This window comes from Sphaeramia orbicularis, chromosome 20 (assembly GCF_902148855.1).
Source record: "Sphaeramia orbicularis chromosome 20, fSphaOr1.1, whole genome shotgun sequence".
NCBI lineage: Eukaryota > Metazoa > Chordata > Actinopteri > Kurtiformes > Apogonidae > Sphaeramia > Sphaeramia orbicularis.
In genome coordinates this window covers 18,285,790-18,300,630 of record NC_043976.1, presented here as the reverse complement: position 1 = coordinate 18,300,630, position 14,841 = coordinate 18,285,790, and the positions used below count along the sequence as shown (strand labels likewise).

Genomic DNA, 14,841 nt, shown 5'->3' with positions numbered 1-14,841 from the left:
TCTGTTACCTCAGCACAAATGTATTTATTCTTGCTCATATATAAACTATTCAATATGTATATGCTTTCAGTAACATGCATTTCTTTTGATGTGGTTCTTCAAAATAGTAGCATAAAGTGATGCAAAATAGACTGTAAAAAAAAAAAAGGAAATTATTGCCGAAATTTCTTCTTCTTGTGACTTATATTAAAAAAAAAATTACTCAGGGCAACCCTGACTTCCATTCAGTCCAAAGTGGTGTTTCACTGTGTCTCATTTTCATACAGGATGAGTACCTAAATGAAGAGGTTGATGCTCGAATGATTGAGTATGAAGACAACCGGCCCCTCCTGGACCTGTTTCTGCAGAAGCCCATGGGGATGCTGTCGCTGCTGGATGAAGAGAGCCGCTTCCCACAGGCCACCGACCAGACCCTCGTAGGTCAGTCCCAATGTTTTCGGGAGAATATCTTTCATTTGCTGGAAATACTGACCAAGCATGAAGGATAAAACACTACTGGAAAGAACTGAACTGAATATCTGGTAACGAAGGACTGAACATGGTCCTTATTCTCATTCATTGTCTGAAAATGTCATAAATCACAGGACTGATTTTCTCATAGTACCAGTATAATTTATTAAACCTCCATAGTTTTGAGTGTTGATGAGAATATTAACAGAGTCATTGGATATTTTAGAGAAATTTGAAGATAACCTCAAGGCCAAGAGCTTCTGGAGGCCAAAGAGAGTTGACCTTGGCTTTGGTATTCACCACTATGCAGGAAAGGTAACAAAACAAAACAAAAAAACAACACAAAACAAAACACATATTCATATATATGCACATATACGTAAACGTATACATACACATATACATAGACCTACACATATACATATACATACAGATATACCTAAACATAGACATATACATACACATATGCCTAAACATATACATACACATATACCTACACATGTACATACAGATACACCTAAACATATATATATATTAACATATACATACACATATACCTATACATATACATACCAATACACATACACATAGACATATACCTACACAAAAACATACAGATACACCTAAACATATACATATACATATTAACATATACATACACATATACCTATACATATAGATACAAATATATATGCACATATACATATACATATACATATAAGCTGCCTCATCCATTTATATTTGATTATAACACTGTGTGTCTTTCATTTTAAAGTGAACCTGCATTCACTCATGTTTTTCCTTCACTATAAAACTCTGTTAGGTTATGTACAACGCTACTGGTTTCTTGGCTAAGAACAGAGACACACTGCCTGCCGACATCGTCCTTCTACTCCGGTCATCTGAGAACGAGCTCATTCGCAAACTTGTCACTCACCCCCTCACCAAAACAGGTAAGAACGTCGGCTCTATTTCCTGGGATGAATAAAACATAATGTAAGTATTTACAAAATGTGTGTGGGGACTAAGCGGAAATTTGTTTATTACAAACCCTTAATTGCGTTTGTAATATAAACTTTTTCAAGCAAAACAACAGGCTATTGTTACCCATTTTGGCAAAGTCTTCCCCCCTGAACTGCCAGGTTTCAGTATAAGCTGGTCTTGGCAGTTTAAGTTTACCAAAACCAACAAAGCCTGTAATCACATAATCAGTGTTTAAAATAGCCTAAAAGCTCCTGCATCATGTTTTAGTGTTTGGTGAGAATGTGAAATAGTTTCTACTGATTTAATTGAGAAATAATAACACATCAAAAAGATATTAACCCTTTCAGTGCCTGATTTTTTTCTTTTTTTTTCAATATTCAATTTTGATATCAAGATTTCAAAAAGCTGTCTGTTTGATTCAATTATGTTGCTTGTCGAAATATTATGACTTTCACACTGAAAGGGTTAATTTTGAAATAAGGTGACAGGTATCAATTTCCACATGTCCAAAAAAAAAAAAAAAAAAAAAAAGATTTCCACTAAAAATAGCTTAAACAATTCAGCTTTCATATTAAAGGGGTGTTCCAAACAGCAGGGTAAATCACATACCAGAACACACTTCGGACCAAAACCACCAATGAATCAACCCTATGTGTCCACAGACTGTATCACTCACTGATTTAAGTATAAAGCTTATTGTTTACACACATCTGTATCATGGTACCATCAAGTTTTCTTCAAACTAAAACTTATTGTCGCTTCTTATGACAGTCAATCAGAATAACACTGTGTTTTATAATCTTCACATACTGCATCAGCTGATAGTTTACATTATAGCTCTGTTAGCTTATCTCTGTTTTTCGATGGAAAACAGCCACAGTAAAACCACAAATCACCTCCGTTTTCTGTACGGTGTGTATTGTCAACTGCTGAACTAAAGATCTGTTTGGAACCCAACAAACAAGGTCAGAACTGTCACGGTTTAGTCGGAATCAACGTGGATCAACAAAAACCAACTTAGCAAAGATAATAAACTCATACAAAAACTTCATACCTTCATAAGCCTCATAGTCAGATTCACCTGAAATGCTGGGAGTGCATCCTCAAACTCCATTCTTTTCATTTAGAGCTGCGTCCAGTCGTGAAAACAACAGTTGCTTTTAGCTTTTATCATGTTTTCACTTTCACTCTTGTTGTTTCATAGCGGTTCTCGTCCCATTTCGTCACTTTCAGGTGCTTAGGTCAATGGTCTCTCTACTCCCTCTAGTGATCATATAAATCCCCAGGCCCATCTTTGTGACTATATTCATATCTCTACAGTCCAATATAATGATGTCTTTGGCAGAACTTCAGAAGGATAATTTTAGGTCATTGTTTAATATTTAAAAGTAGAAATACTATTCATAACCTCTTCAAATGACACAAACATGCTCAGTGTCTATGTGACTAAGTCTCTCTTGGTCACTTTGGGCAGTTTGCTAACAGACTCTGTTCCCTTTGTTTATTTCACAGGCAACCTTGCCCACACCAAGGGTAAAGGCATAAACACATTGCGCAGCCCGCGGACCACGACACGCACCGTCACCTTCGCCAAGGTATTTACACCACTATCAGCAATATCATTGTATTATCTCTTCTACTGAGAACTTCCCCTGAATACTTGTCCAAGCTTTTGTTTCCCAGTTTTACACTAACTACCAAAGCCTGCTCTTGAATTGTAATTTCCCTCTAAGATTTGTGGTTTTAATTAATTCTCTCTGAGCCAACTGTGATTACAACATCCTCTTTTTCTGTCTTTATTTGCCTTCTCTCTGTTGTTTCTGCATTTCTATCCTAAAAGATGGGAGTGCTAACTTTGTACAGTTCTTTTTCTGTGTGTGAGGTAAATACACATTTCCAAACAGTTTGTGCTAGAGTATACTTTACCTTTGCAGACCCCCTCACTCATTTGTAGTTTTGTCGTTGTTGGTGACACTTATGACTTACTTTTCTGTGTAGTTTTGCACATTAATTTCATGCCTATCATGAGAGTGCCAGATACAAGATCCACATCATTTCATAGTCCTCCATTAGTTGCTTGTATTATGTAAATGTTGGCCCTATTCATAATCCATTTCTGTAAAGCAGGGGTGTCCAATCTTGGTCCTCAAGGGCCGGCATCCTGCATGTTTTAGATGTTTCCCTCTTCCAGCACACCAGTCGTTATCAGGCTTCCACAGAGCTTGAGGATAGGCTTATCATTTGAATCAGGTGTGTTGGAAGAGGGATACATTTAAAACATGTAGGATACCGGCCCTCGAGGACCAGGATTGGACACCCCTGCTGCAAAGGATCTGACTGTTTGTGGCATTGTAGGAAATCATTTTATTGAATTAAACATATATCAAACCCCTTCAAAATTGCTCAAAAAAGTATCAAAACTTTAAATCTATAACTCAAAGCATATCATAAATGTATTTTTCATTTCTTAGATGCAGAGTGTAACATCTTCATTCAGTGAATTACTTCAGCAAATTAGTTCAGATTGTGGCAGGATGCAGTCACAATGCTGCTAAATGTAAAGCCTGAGGCAACACACTCACCTAATAGCAATCGACAGTACCTACATTTAGATGAACTGTGTTTGATGAGTTCCTGAATCTATTTCCATTCATCTGCATATTTTAGGAAAAACCTCATCAAAGGCTCTGCTCCACAATGAGCATTTTAGATGCTACAAACAGTGTTTGGCTGATGTCTGGTTGTGAAAGTAGTGGGGTTCCCCTCATGTGTTAGTGCTAAGCATATAGAGTGTAACAGATGCGCATGAATGTACATTTGACTTGTAGATACTCATACTGTCATAATATTCTGTACATGGATGGGTTGTTCATCATAGCATCTTATACTAATAACATTTTTTAAGGAAATTGTATTTTTGCAGAAAGTTCTTACTATTTGGCACTTGTTTTTGTGCATGTATGCATCTCTTGCAGCCTTCATCGGAATTAATGGTTGCACCTGAAAAAAAATGCTTGCTTGATGTGCCGCTTGATGACAAAGTACAAATTCAAACGGTGATTGGTGATTCTTCTAAAGACACTAAAATGTTTTTAGAAGATGTAATGTGATGGAAAGATAACACTATTGTATGTTTAATACAATAGTGTTCTATATTGTATTTTTAATACAATAGTGTATGTGTGCATTTTTTTTTTATATATATATCTACAGGTGTTATTTTAGACCACGGCTTTAGTTCTTGTGTTCATGCATTTATGTTCCACATGTACCCATCAAGTTAGCAAGTTTCATGTAAAATCTTTAATAAGTAGACAGTAGTTTAAATTTACAGTGAGATGAATTATTTTGTTTTTTGACCGTATTAATGTTTCTTCAGTCTGAACGTGGAGATACTCCTTACCATCCAAGAGAAACCACCAACATGAGAACACAAACTGTGGCCTCCTACTTCAGAGTAAGACAATGCAGATGTTATTATGAAAGTCAGCATTTTAAGGTAACTTTTCTTTTAGTTTTACTGCCTTAATTCAAATGTTGCCTCTTGTGCTTTTCCTAGTACTCACTGATGGACCTGTTGTCCAAGATGGTGGCAGGGCAGCCACACTTTGTGCGCTGTATCAAACCTAATAATGACCGCCAAGCCAACAAGTTTGACCGGGAGAAGGTTCTGGTTCAGCTACGGTACACCGGGGTTCTGGAGGACCGCCAAGATCAGACGACAGGGCTACTCTCACCGCATTCTGTTTGCTAACTTTATAAAAAGGTCAGCAGGGTCTGACTTCACACTGGGTGTAATAGATAATGTAATGTAAAGGATGCAGAAGATACACTGTCACTCCTATTACAGTCACACTGATTACACTGTTTGTTACAGGTATTACATCTTGGCTTTCCATGCTCATGAGGAACCTGCTGTGACTCCAGAAACATGTGCAGCAATACTGGAGAAAGCCAAGTTGGAGAACTGGGCAATGGGAAAAACTAAGGTATGCATATTCATTACATTTTTAAAGGTTTAACATTACTAGATGTAAAATATGTAATAACAACCAACCCTGGGTGGCATTTTGTCTAACTACATTACATCAAATGTATCCAACAATGTGGAAATTCAGAAAAATTTATAATTCTGTCCATAACTGTATTCAGTTTGGTGGCAGCTGTTTAATATGCTCATTATGAGGAACCATGGAAAACACTGAACACTGCATGTGATTTTCCAATGCATGAAATTCAGGGCTAAACTAAAGTATACTGATATATTTCACTATCAGTGTAGTTTGCAACAGTATGCAACCAGTGCAGAGCAAACAATCCTCACTCATCAGCTTATCTGAATCAAACTCATCTAGTGATAGTTAGGTTTGATATTATGTTAGCCAGTGGTGTTTGCAGCTGTTTGATTATAGTGAAATGGCATGACAATGTACACAGGCTGGCGAATCATAAATCCCACATATTTCCTTGGATCACCAATAGCTGTGATTGTGGCATGAATTCTCTGTTGCTTGTATGTGTTTGATAATATTATGTAATGTCACAATATTAATTTCTATTAGTTGCTGAAACTAGACTTGACCAACTGAACCAACCCCAGATCATAGGCTTGCACTCACACATGTCTCTCTTCCCACACTGATGCATCCATCACTCTGGAACAGGGTCAATCTGGACTCATCAGACCACATCACCTTTATCCATTGAAACAGTCTTTATGTTCTCTATCAAACGGATGGTTGTTAAAGAAATGAGAGGGTACTCTGTGCATCAGTTAGAGATAAATAATTTGTTTTAGCTATTTAGTGAGTAAAATCCAGAGGAGGACTTTTTTTGGCAAGGCAATGTACGTCACTAAATGTACTATGAATAAAACAAATACATTATCTGTCAAAAATTATTGCAAAACAAAAAAAAAAAGAAAAAAATCACACACAATCCCATGTTATTGTTTTGACTGAGTGATTAAGAGACACCTAGCCGTAGAAAATTACATATTCTACCTTGCATTTAACTGATTGAATGTGCTGGTTTAGCTGCAGCTATTTTCTCTCCGTAATAGGCCAAAGAATGTAAATCCTGAATTTAATTCAGCAACTTCAATTCTAACAATGTGTTTTGACATGAAAGAGTTAAAAAAGGACTGAACTTACCAGTTAAATTAGACATGCATAATAAAGTCTCTGTGTTAATACACTTTTTATCCTTTCGCAAACAAATAGCAACAAGCACAAGTAGAGGAGGTTTATTTGTATGTTGTTTTTTTCAAATACTTTGTTGTGTCATTGATTTAAAATTGTAACTACAACAGGAGTTGCACAGAGAAAAAAATCCCATTTTCTTGTGCGATGAGTGTGATTCAACTCCTGCTTTTATGTTTCCAATTCTCATTTAGGTGTTCCTGAAGTATTATCACATTGAACATCTTAATCTGATGGTGCAACAGACCACACAACGCATCGTTCTTCTCCAGGCCTACGTTCGAGGCTGGATGGGCACCAGACGGTACCGCCGGATATTAAAAGAGCGAGAACAGAGTGCTCTGGTGCTGCAGTCAGGTTAGTAAACTGTTAATGAGTTAACAAACAAGAATATTTTCTACACCAATGCAGATTTTAACGTCTGATTAAAACTCCCAGCTTACAGAGGCCATAAAGTTCGGAAACAGGTTGCCGATGATAAAAGCAAAGTCAAGTTTCAGACATTCATTGTCCAGTTTCAGGCCGGGTAAGAATAATAAGACTTATTTTCTTTAGTTGCAGAATGCATAACCCTGTGTTTTACATATCTTGTATGATCTACATTTTCAGTTTGCAGGGGATATCTTGCAAGAAAGAAATATAAAGAGCTGGTAGATGAGAAGAACCTAGCCGCAACTAAGATCCAGGCACGATACAGAGGGCATAAGGAAAGGAAAAGCTTCAAACGAAAACGGTGGGAGGAATGTGTGGAAAAACTACTAAAATGTCTTTGTTTTGTTTATGTAAATGTAAGTAGTATCTTGGCAAGAAATGCAGAATGACATCCCTGACACTAGATTTACCCATTTTGTTTCCAGGGAGGCCAAAGAGAAAGAGAAAGCAGAACATGCTCTTAAAGAACAAGAGAAAGTAACACCTGAACCTGAAAAGAGCACCAATGAGGAAAATCCTTCCTCTCCAAATGATGATGAAGATGAAACTAAGGCTGCTGTTGTTCTTCAGAGCAACTACAGAGGCTACAAAGAGAGGAAAAAGTTTAAGGACAGAAAAAAGACGATGGCAGGGGCTGAGCTGGAGGTACCGAACACAGTGACGGAGCAAGAAGAACACGGACAAGAAGCTAATGGCAAAGGAGAAGAGGGGGTGGAAAAAGCAGCTAATGGTCAAGAGAACGATGAAGATGAAGAAAGTACTTATGAAGCTGAGGACAATGATGACAGTGATCACACACAGGTTCCAGAAGATGAAGAGAACACAGAAGTGGCAGATGAAGCAATGATTGAGGATGCCCCAGTAGGAGATGCTGAAAAGGAGGGAGAAAATGATGAGAATTTACAAGATGAGACCAAGGCAGCAACTGTTCTCCAAAGTAATTTTAGGGGGCATAAAGAGAGGAAGAGATTGCAGGAGGAGGGTAAAATCCCAGCCAAAAAAGGAAAACCTAAAAGCCCATCAAGTGAAGAGGTGCCCAAGGAAGTCAGCAGTGAAGAGGCTGAAAACGGTGCCATGAAAGCTGAAGAAGCTGAAGATCCTGACGAAGCCAAAGCAGCTGTAGTGCTTCAGAGTAACTTCCGTGGCCACAAGGAGCGCAAGCGACTTGAGGAGGAAGGAAAGATCCCTAAGAAAAAGAAGAAGGGGAAGGAAGCTCACCAGAACCTCCCCCAGCAGAAGATCAGGATGAAGCCAAAGCAGCAGTGGTGCTTCAGAGTAACTTCCGTGGCCACAGGAGCGCAAACGACTTGAGGAGGAAGGAAAGATCCCCAAGAAAAAGAAGAAAGGGAAAGAGGCTCCACCAGAACCTCCCCCAGCAGAAGATCAGGATGAAGCCAAAGCTGCTGTTGTACTTCAGAGTAACTTCCGTGGCCACAAAGAGCGCAAACCGACTTGAGGAAGAAGGAAAGATCCCCAAGAAAAAGAAAAAGGGAAAGAGGCTCCACCAGAACCTAAACCAGCAGAAGAAGAACAGGTCAATCAAATAACGAGTCGGTGCCAGATGGAGCGGATGAAGAGAAGCAGCACGGTCCTGCAGAGTAACTTCAGAGGCCATCGGGACAGGAAGAAACTGAAAGCAGAAAAAGAAGCACGGCAGAAGTAAAGGTGAGGAGGTCACGACTCCAACAGATGAAGAAGAGGAAACTAAAGAGGATGAGGAGGTGGTAAGGAAGAGGACGTGGTGCTAGAGGAGGAAGAGGAGGGCCTTAGATGTTACCGATGTGATAATAGAGCGTAAAGAGGAAATGGACGATGAACGAGAACGACATGAGGAGGAACAGGCCGCTGTGAAGATCCAGAGTAACTTCAGAGGCTACAAGGACAGGAAGAACCTGAAGGCCAACAAGCAAACAGCGCAGAACGAAGCTGGGCAACTACAGACCTTCTCCAAAGAAGTAATTATATTAACATATTTTGCTGTCAACTAATCACTAACATTGCTCCCAAGAAAAGATTTTTCTTAGTCAACTCCTTATCGTCCAAAATTTTATTTTTAAAACTTCAGTTCTGTTTAGGGGACCTAAGACAATGGCTTGAGTTCCTGGGCTGAGACAGAATGTTTGAAGTGCTGTCACTAACTAAGAAATACAAAACCATGAAAGTCTTCATAATATGAGGTAAAGCAGCTGCTAGTTATGACTCTGGTACAAACAATCGACTGTACAGGATACTTTCAACACAGTCTAACATTCACACTATCGGAATTGTCCCTATAGTGAGAAATCCACCTACAATATGTGAGATTCATGCATGCTTGCTCATATGACATTTGGCTAGGAGCCAGTTGTCCGCTGATAATAGCTAACTATATTTCCAAATTAGTGATGGTTATTGGTGTCGTACTTCCACAATAACAGTACAATGTGTACAATGATTTCTATGTAGGAGACTCAGGCATGTCTTTACTGAAAGATCTGTATGTTCAATGGTAAGTTCTTCAATTCCTCTATTCTGCTCCTCTACCGCAGCAACCGAGTACAGAACTACTGTGTAGATTACCTGCTTAGAAAGGCAGCTAATGTCAACAAATGACATGGCTCCCTGAACAACATGTACTCTAACACAAACTTAATGTAAGCTCACAAGCCTTCAAATACAGCTTCCTTTGTCCGCACAACCCATATTTGACCTGAACAACCCACATAGTTACATTTATCGGGGTAATGGCTAATGGGCTACACGGTCACATTTATGCTCTGTCACTGTCCCACTTTCTAGAAGATTCTAGTGGTTGGTCCAATGTCTATTCACCTCAAGTGAGAAGTTGACATCTTTGTATCCATTAGTTATGGTAAATACTTGACACCAGCGTTCAGTAAAAGGACATTTTTTCAGACGATCAGTGAAAAATAACTTTATTCAAGGCCTATTGTCTTGACCTGTAAAATCAGACACTACATCACTGTAAAGAAGTTAAACATATACAGCATAATAAGGTGATATGATATAATAATAATGATATATAATATTATATAATAATGATAAAATAATCTTAGTTAGCAGTAATGTACACATTTCCATTCATTCATAGGACATTCTCAATCAGTCCAACATCTGCTACAGAGACAAGAAGTGTCCCATTTCATACCACTGGCCTATATACTATCTTTGGTTAGCGTTAACATGGCTAAGTGGCTAATGAATACATGTCTCAAGCCATATTGGAGGTCAAAGCAACTGCAGAACTTCATATCACACTAACCTTTACTTCATCATTAGGGGGCAGCCTTACTGGTCACATTAAAGTTTTTTATTCCAAACATGGACTTTTGTTTCTGTTGTTCTGTCTAACAGATTGAACAGACTTCTCAGGACTTGTAGCCCTGCAGCACAAGTTGAATGAGATCATACAGGCCCATCAATCAAACCCAGAGAACAATGGCATGTTCGTGAGAGGAAAACCGATGAACGGTTATGCTTCCCAGCAACACATATCAGCAGGTAAGATAAGTGAGATTTGCATAATAAAAAAAATAGATTATAAACCAGTAAATATCATGCATAATGCGTCAATAGATTAACCTGAGGTTAATGTGTGTTTTTAGTTGTTTTTAGAGGCCCAACTTTTTTTTTCTTTTCAGATAATTTAGCAAGTTTGGAAAGTTATTTAGTTTCCTGGTTATGCATCTTTCACTTCTTTTACTTTTTGTCCACTGAGATTATCTCCTGCAGACACAGAGATAAATGGAATTCAAGTACATTCACCCAAAACAAATCAAAGGCAACTGAGTCCTTTCCTGCCAAAGGATCAGGCTTTGAGGTCTAAATGTCCAGGGTTTTGGCCATTAACTGGTCTTTCCTTCTGTGTTTTCTCTTTGTAAATGTTAAAGGTTCGGTCCTTGCGTCTGCTATTTCTAACCTCTTATTTCTGGGAGTGGAAAAAAAGGCAGAGATGTTAATGCTGTCTTTTCAGTGATGTTATCAGTGGGCTGTGTCTGCTTTTCTTTCTCATGAGGTGTGATTAGATCAGGAAACCCAGCAAGTCAAGTGCCAAAGCGGGAAGCGGCTCTCTCTAGATGTGTCATCAAAAATAAAATTTGATTCGTGATAGGTGTAATTGCTTTCGGAGGCGGTGAGAATAGGGGAAACAGATAATGAAAAGTCAGCATCTCTGGAAAAAATGATGCCAGGTAGTGAAAATGTCACCGTCATTGTGGTTTAGGTCTCATAAAAATGTAATTATTACATAGTAATAGATGAGAAGACTAATCTGGCTGCCATTTATTTGACTTTTGCTCTATTTCTTTTATTGTGTTTATACCAACAAGCACCCAAAATCCTCTACAAATAGACAATGATTTAGTAGAAAAATTAACACACTAATATGCACAATTTTCCAAATAGATCATCATTTTGGTATTAAAGTATACGTAAAACTGTATTTATTGACTATAAACCACTGTTGGATTATTGCACAGATCCAGTCTAATGCTTCGTAAGAGGTAGGACCATATAAAATGACACAGTATGTATGTTTAAAAATTCAAGAGAGATCATTTCATTAGATGGATCATAAAGCGTGTACTGGTTGAACAACAACCAAAAACAAATAAGAAAAAAAAATTGTGCCACTGAAGGAAAAACATCTGATCTTGACTAAATCAGACAAGCTGATTCCAAATCTGAATGAAGTATTTCCATGATATGTAAGAAATACACTAATTTTCAGTCTAAACTAACACCTTTTATTTGTGTTCACAATGTTGAGAAGATCAATTGTGCTCAATTGCTCAATATCTATATCAACTGCACTGAAGAATATACAGTTACTGATACACAGTATCAGAGCTCATCATTTTGTCTATTTATTCAAAAGCCAAAATTCAATATCTGGATGAAATCATTCAGTTACATCACCCAAAACTGAGGGAAAAATCAGGCTATGAGTGGAAGAAATTAATTTTGAGCCTGTCCGTTCAGGGTCATCAGTGAGTTCTCCAATCTTTGTCCAATGGATTTTTATTTCAGGTATTAAATCATTTTGAATTTTAATCACATAGAATTTATAACTAAACTGACTAATTAAAATAACTGAATAACTAAAATGCTGGGATGAAATGGTGGCTAATCGCTACATCCTCCTGAAACCCATGAAAGCAAAAGTTTTGGCTTTTGTACATGAAATATTTGTCTTGATTGGAAACAGCATAATGCAACAGTTATTTTCAGATCCTTTTTCTTCACTTTTTTATGGAGTGTCCTTTACAATGCACAGTGTTTCTAATTTTTAAGCAAAGCTGTAAAATTCCACTATAGATTAAAAAAAAAAAAACATTGCTGGGTCTCAAAAGGCTCAGAAATATCATTGGCATGCTGGAGAACACACTGCACCCAGTTTAGGTATGATTTTGCTTTTTTTTTTTTTTTTTTTTTCGCAAAATCATTGTTGACTAGTGTTGTTGCTGTTGTTTGTCATCCTATTCATATACCAACTAAAACTGATGTAAATGCAGCTGCAAGTCTTTCCTTGGCAGATCATTAGACACACCTGGTTAATGTTGATAGATGACATACAGCTGGGCTTAAAGGGGTCATATTTTGCTAAACCTACTTTTATTAGTCTTTGATACATTTATTTGTGTGTTTGGACCCTAATAGTTCATAAAGTTTGAATTTGAACCCTCCAGGTGCTGCAAACCTATCTTTATATTCATTTTGGCAAAAATCAAGTGGATTTCTGCAACCTGTTTCAATTCTGGCTTAATTTGTTACATCTATAACTAGTTACGTCACGACATTTGCACATATAAGGTCAAGAATTTCAATGAACATTTCTCAGAGTGCTACATAATTGTTTGTCAGCAGCAGCGTTTGTAGTCCATACTAAAAATATGTCCAAACTTTCGAGCCGATTACCAAAGATGTCAGTTGTTGGTTGAACGGTGGCAGAGCAGCACAGCCAACAACCTGGAGGGGGCGGGGCCTGAAGTTTCTCATTTGCATTAAAGGGCCAGCGCTTAAAATTACCTTTCTGGTGTCATTACTCAGAAATAGGGTTTAAAGATGGACCTGTGGAGTTGAATTAATGAAGAATTCAGACCCAAGCATAGCATTTACAGTTTATGTAGACCACAGGGAAATGTTTTGAAAATACATAATTCTATTTTTAAAAAGGCAGAATATCACTCCTTTTAAGAACTAGTGTCTAGATTTAGGAGGAATTGGAGGATTGGAAGTATAAAATACAGTCAAGCGAAACTGAAAACCACTTGTTTTGTTGTTACTTTCAGAATGAGCTGAAGTTCCATGTTTGAACAGTAGCTCAGAACAGACTTCCTCCTCTTCTGTTTTCTGTTTTACAGTGTTTTGCGTACAATCACCTACCATGTCCAAGTGTGGATCGGAGTTGACATCCTGGTACCTTATAGCCCATAGTGGACAAAACAAACACTGGCTCTAACATCAGCCTTTGCTTTTGGGATCCACCACTCATCAACAAATATCCCACACTGAACCATTACCATTTTAACACACATCAAACACACCCATGTTATCCACATGATGCTGCTAGTTTCTACTAGCCCATAGTCTTCCTTAAGTCTGGGCATATTTGCCCTTTACAGGCTTCTGTGAGAATAACACATTGCCTGGGTACAACAGAAATGAAATTATCTGTGTTATTTCTGAGGGCTACCACAACTCCTATAAACAAAAAAAAAAACAAAACTAGTCTCTTCTCTCCAGCTGGGTCATTTCTCCATCAATAGTTGTAAGCTGTCCTCATAAATCTCACTGTCATAATAAGCTTCATAAGAATCATTTATGACACTCACAATGAAAGCAGAGCGGATGCCGGTCACATTACTCTTCACTGGGAAAGGTCATCAAATGTTAATCTCGTTTTGTGAGCGAGCGTTTCCAACAATCATGGCAGAAATTAATAAGAGGCTGAGTGAAACTGGCTGTACTCATTTGAGTAATACACAATGACCTTTAAGATGGAGTTGTTCAATAATATTATAAACTTCGCACCACCTTTACCTGTATGATGGATTGTTTTGGTTTGGTGTTTTCCTCTACATGAACAGTATTAATCATGAGCCGTAAGCAAAGGTCATTGTGATCTGTGATTGCAATAACACACACTCGCCTCAAGAGGGATATTGTCAGATTACATGTAACGCATCAACTGCACTCCTATTAGTAACAACACCCTCTCGCTTTGCGCCTGACGTGCCAGTGGTCGACATAGATAGCCACAAAGTTATGGGGTTTTTTTGTGTCAGAGGTTATTTCAAATATCTCTGTTGGAAAATTCAAAGCAGTGAAAGGCCTTAGGGTTAAACTATAGTATAGATGGAGGGCAGCTCAATAAACACAACAAAGTCAGAGGGTCGTATGATACACAGCACACACCCCCTGTAGTCCAGCCGCTCATGTGGAATGAAACCAGCAGCTCAACCATCTGGTTACAGCGACGATGGCTGCCTAATGGTGTCCTTTGAATCCACACAAGTACTCTCTGCGTATCATATGGGTTAAGGTCACCTCAACATAAGTGGGAGGTAAAATGTTCAAATATTTGTTACTTGCTTATGCAGAGTTCCAGGTATCTGTACTTTTTAACCCTTTCCCTTGGTTTCTCAAAACCAAAATAGAACTACTTTATGGTGGACCGCTAAATTAATTTTCCTCTACATTTAACCATTTCTAAGTGTTTTATCACCATTCATTACAACATTTTCCTCTGCATTTTGTTTTTTTCAGCGAGAAT

The 14,841-nt window shown here is 38.0% G+C and overlaps 2 protein-coding genes across 2 annotated transcripts in view; both read left to right on the top strand.

The window, feature by feature from the left end:
• The window catches only part of LOC115410979 (myosin-IIIa-like), a 73,917-nt gene extending 65,172 nt beyond the window's left edge, over positions 1 to 8,745 (top strand). Inside the window, 14 exon segments of the mRNA XM_030122844.1 lie at positions 267 to 420; positions 677 to 765; positions 1,274 to 1,403; positions 2,947 to 3,029; positions 3,275 to 3,316; positions 4,814 to 4,891; positions 4,994 to 5,137; positions 5,139 to 5,200; positions 5,312 to 5,423; positions 6,830 to 6,992; positions 7,074 to 7,156; positions 7,241 to 7,368; positions 7,493 to 8,279; positions 8,566 to 8,745. Coding sequence (XP_029978704.1) covers positions 267 to 420; positions 677 to 765; positions 1,274 to 1,403; positions 2,947 to 3,029; positions 3,275 to 3,316; positions 4,814 to 4,891; positions 4,994 to 5,137; positions 5,139 to 5,200; positions 5,312 to 5,423; positions 6,830 to 6,992; positions 7,074 to 7,156; positions 7,241 to 7,368; positions 7,493 to 8,279; positions 8,566 to 8,730 — 2,220 coding nt within the window. The 3' untranslated portion in view covers positions 8,731 to 8,745.
• Positions 1 to 14,841, top strand: part of LOC115410978 (myosin-IIIa-like) — a 205,774-nt gene that overhangs the window by 174,341 nt on the left and 16,592 nt on the right.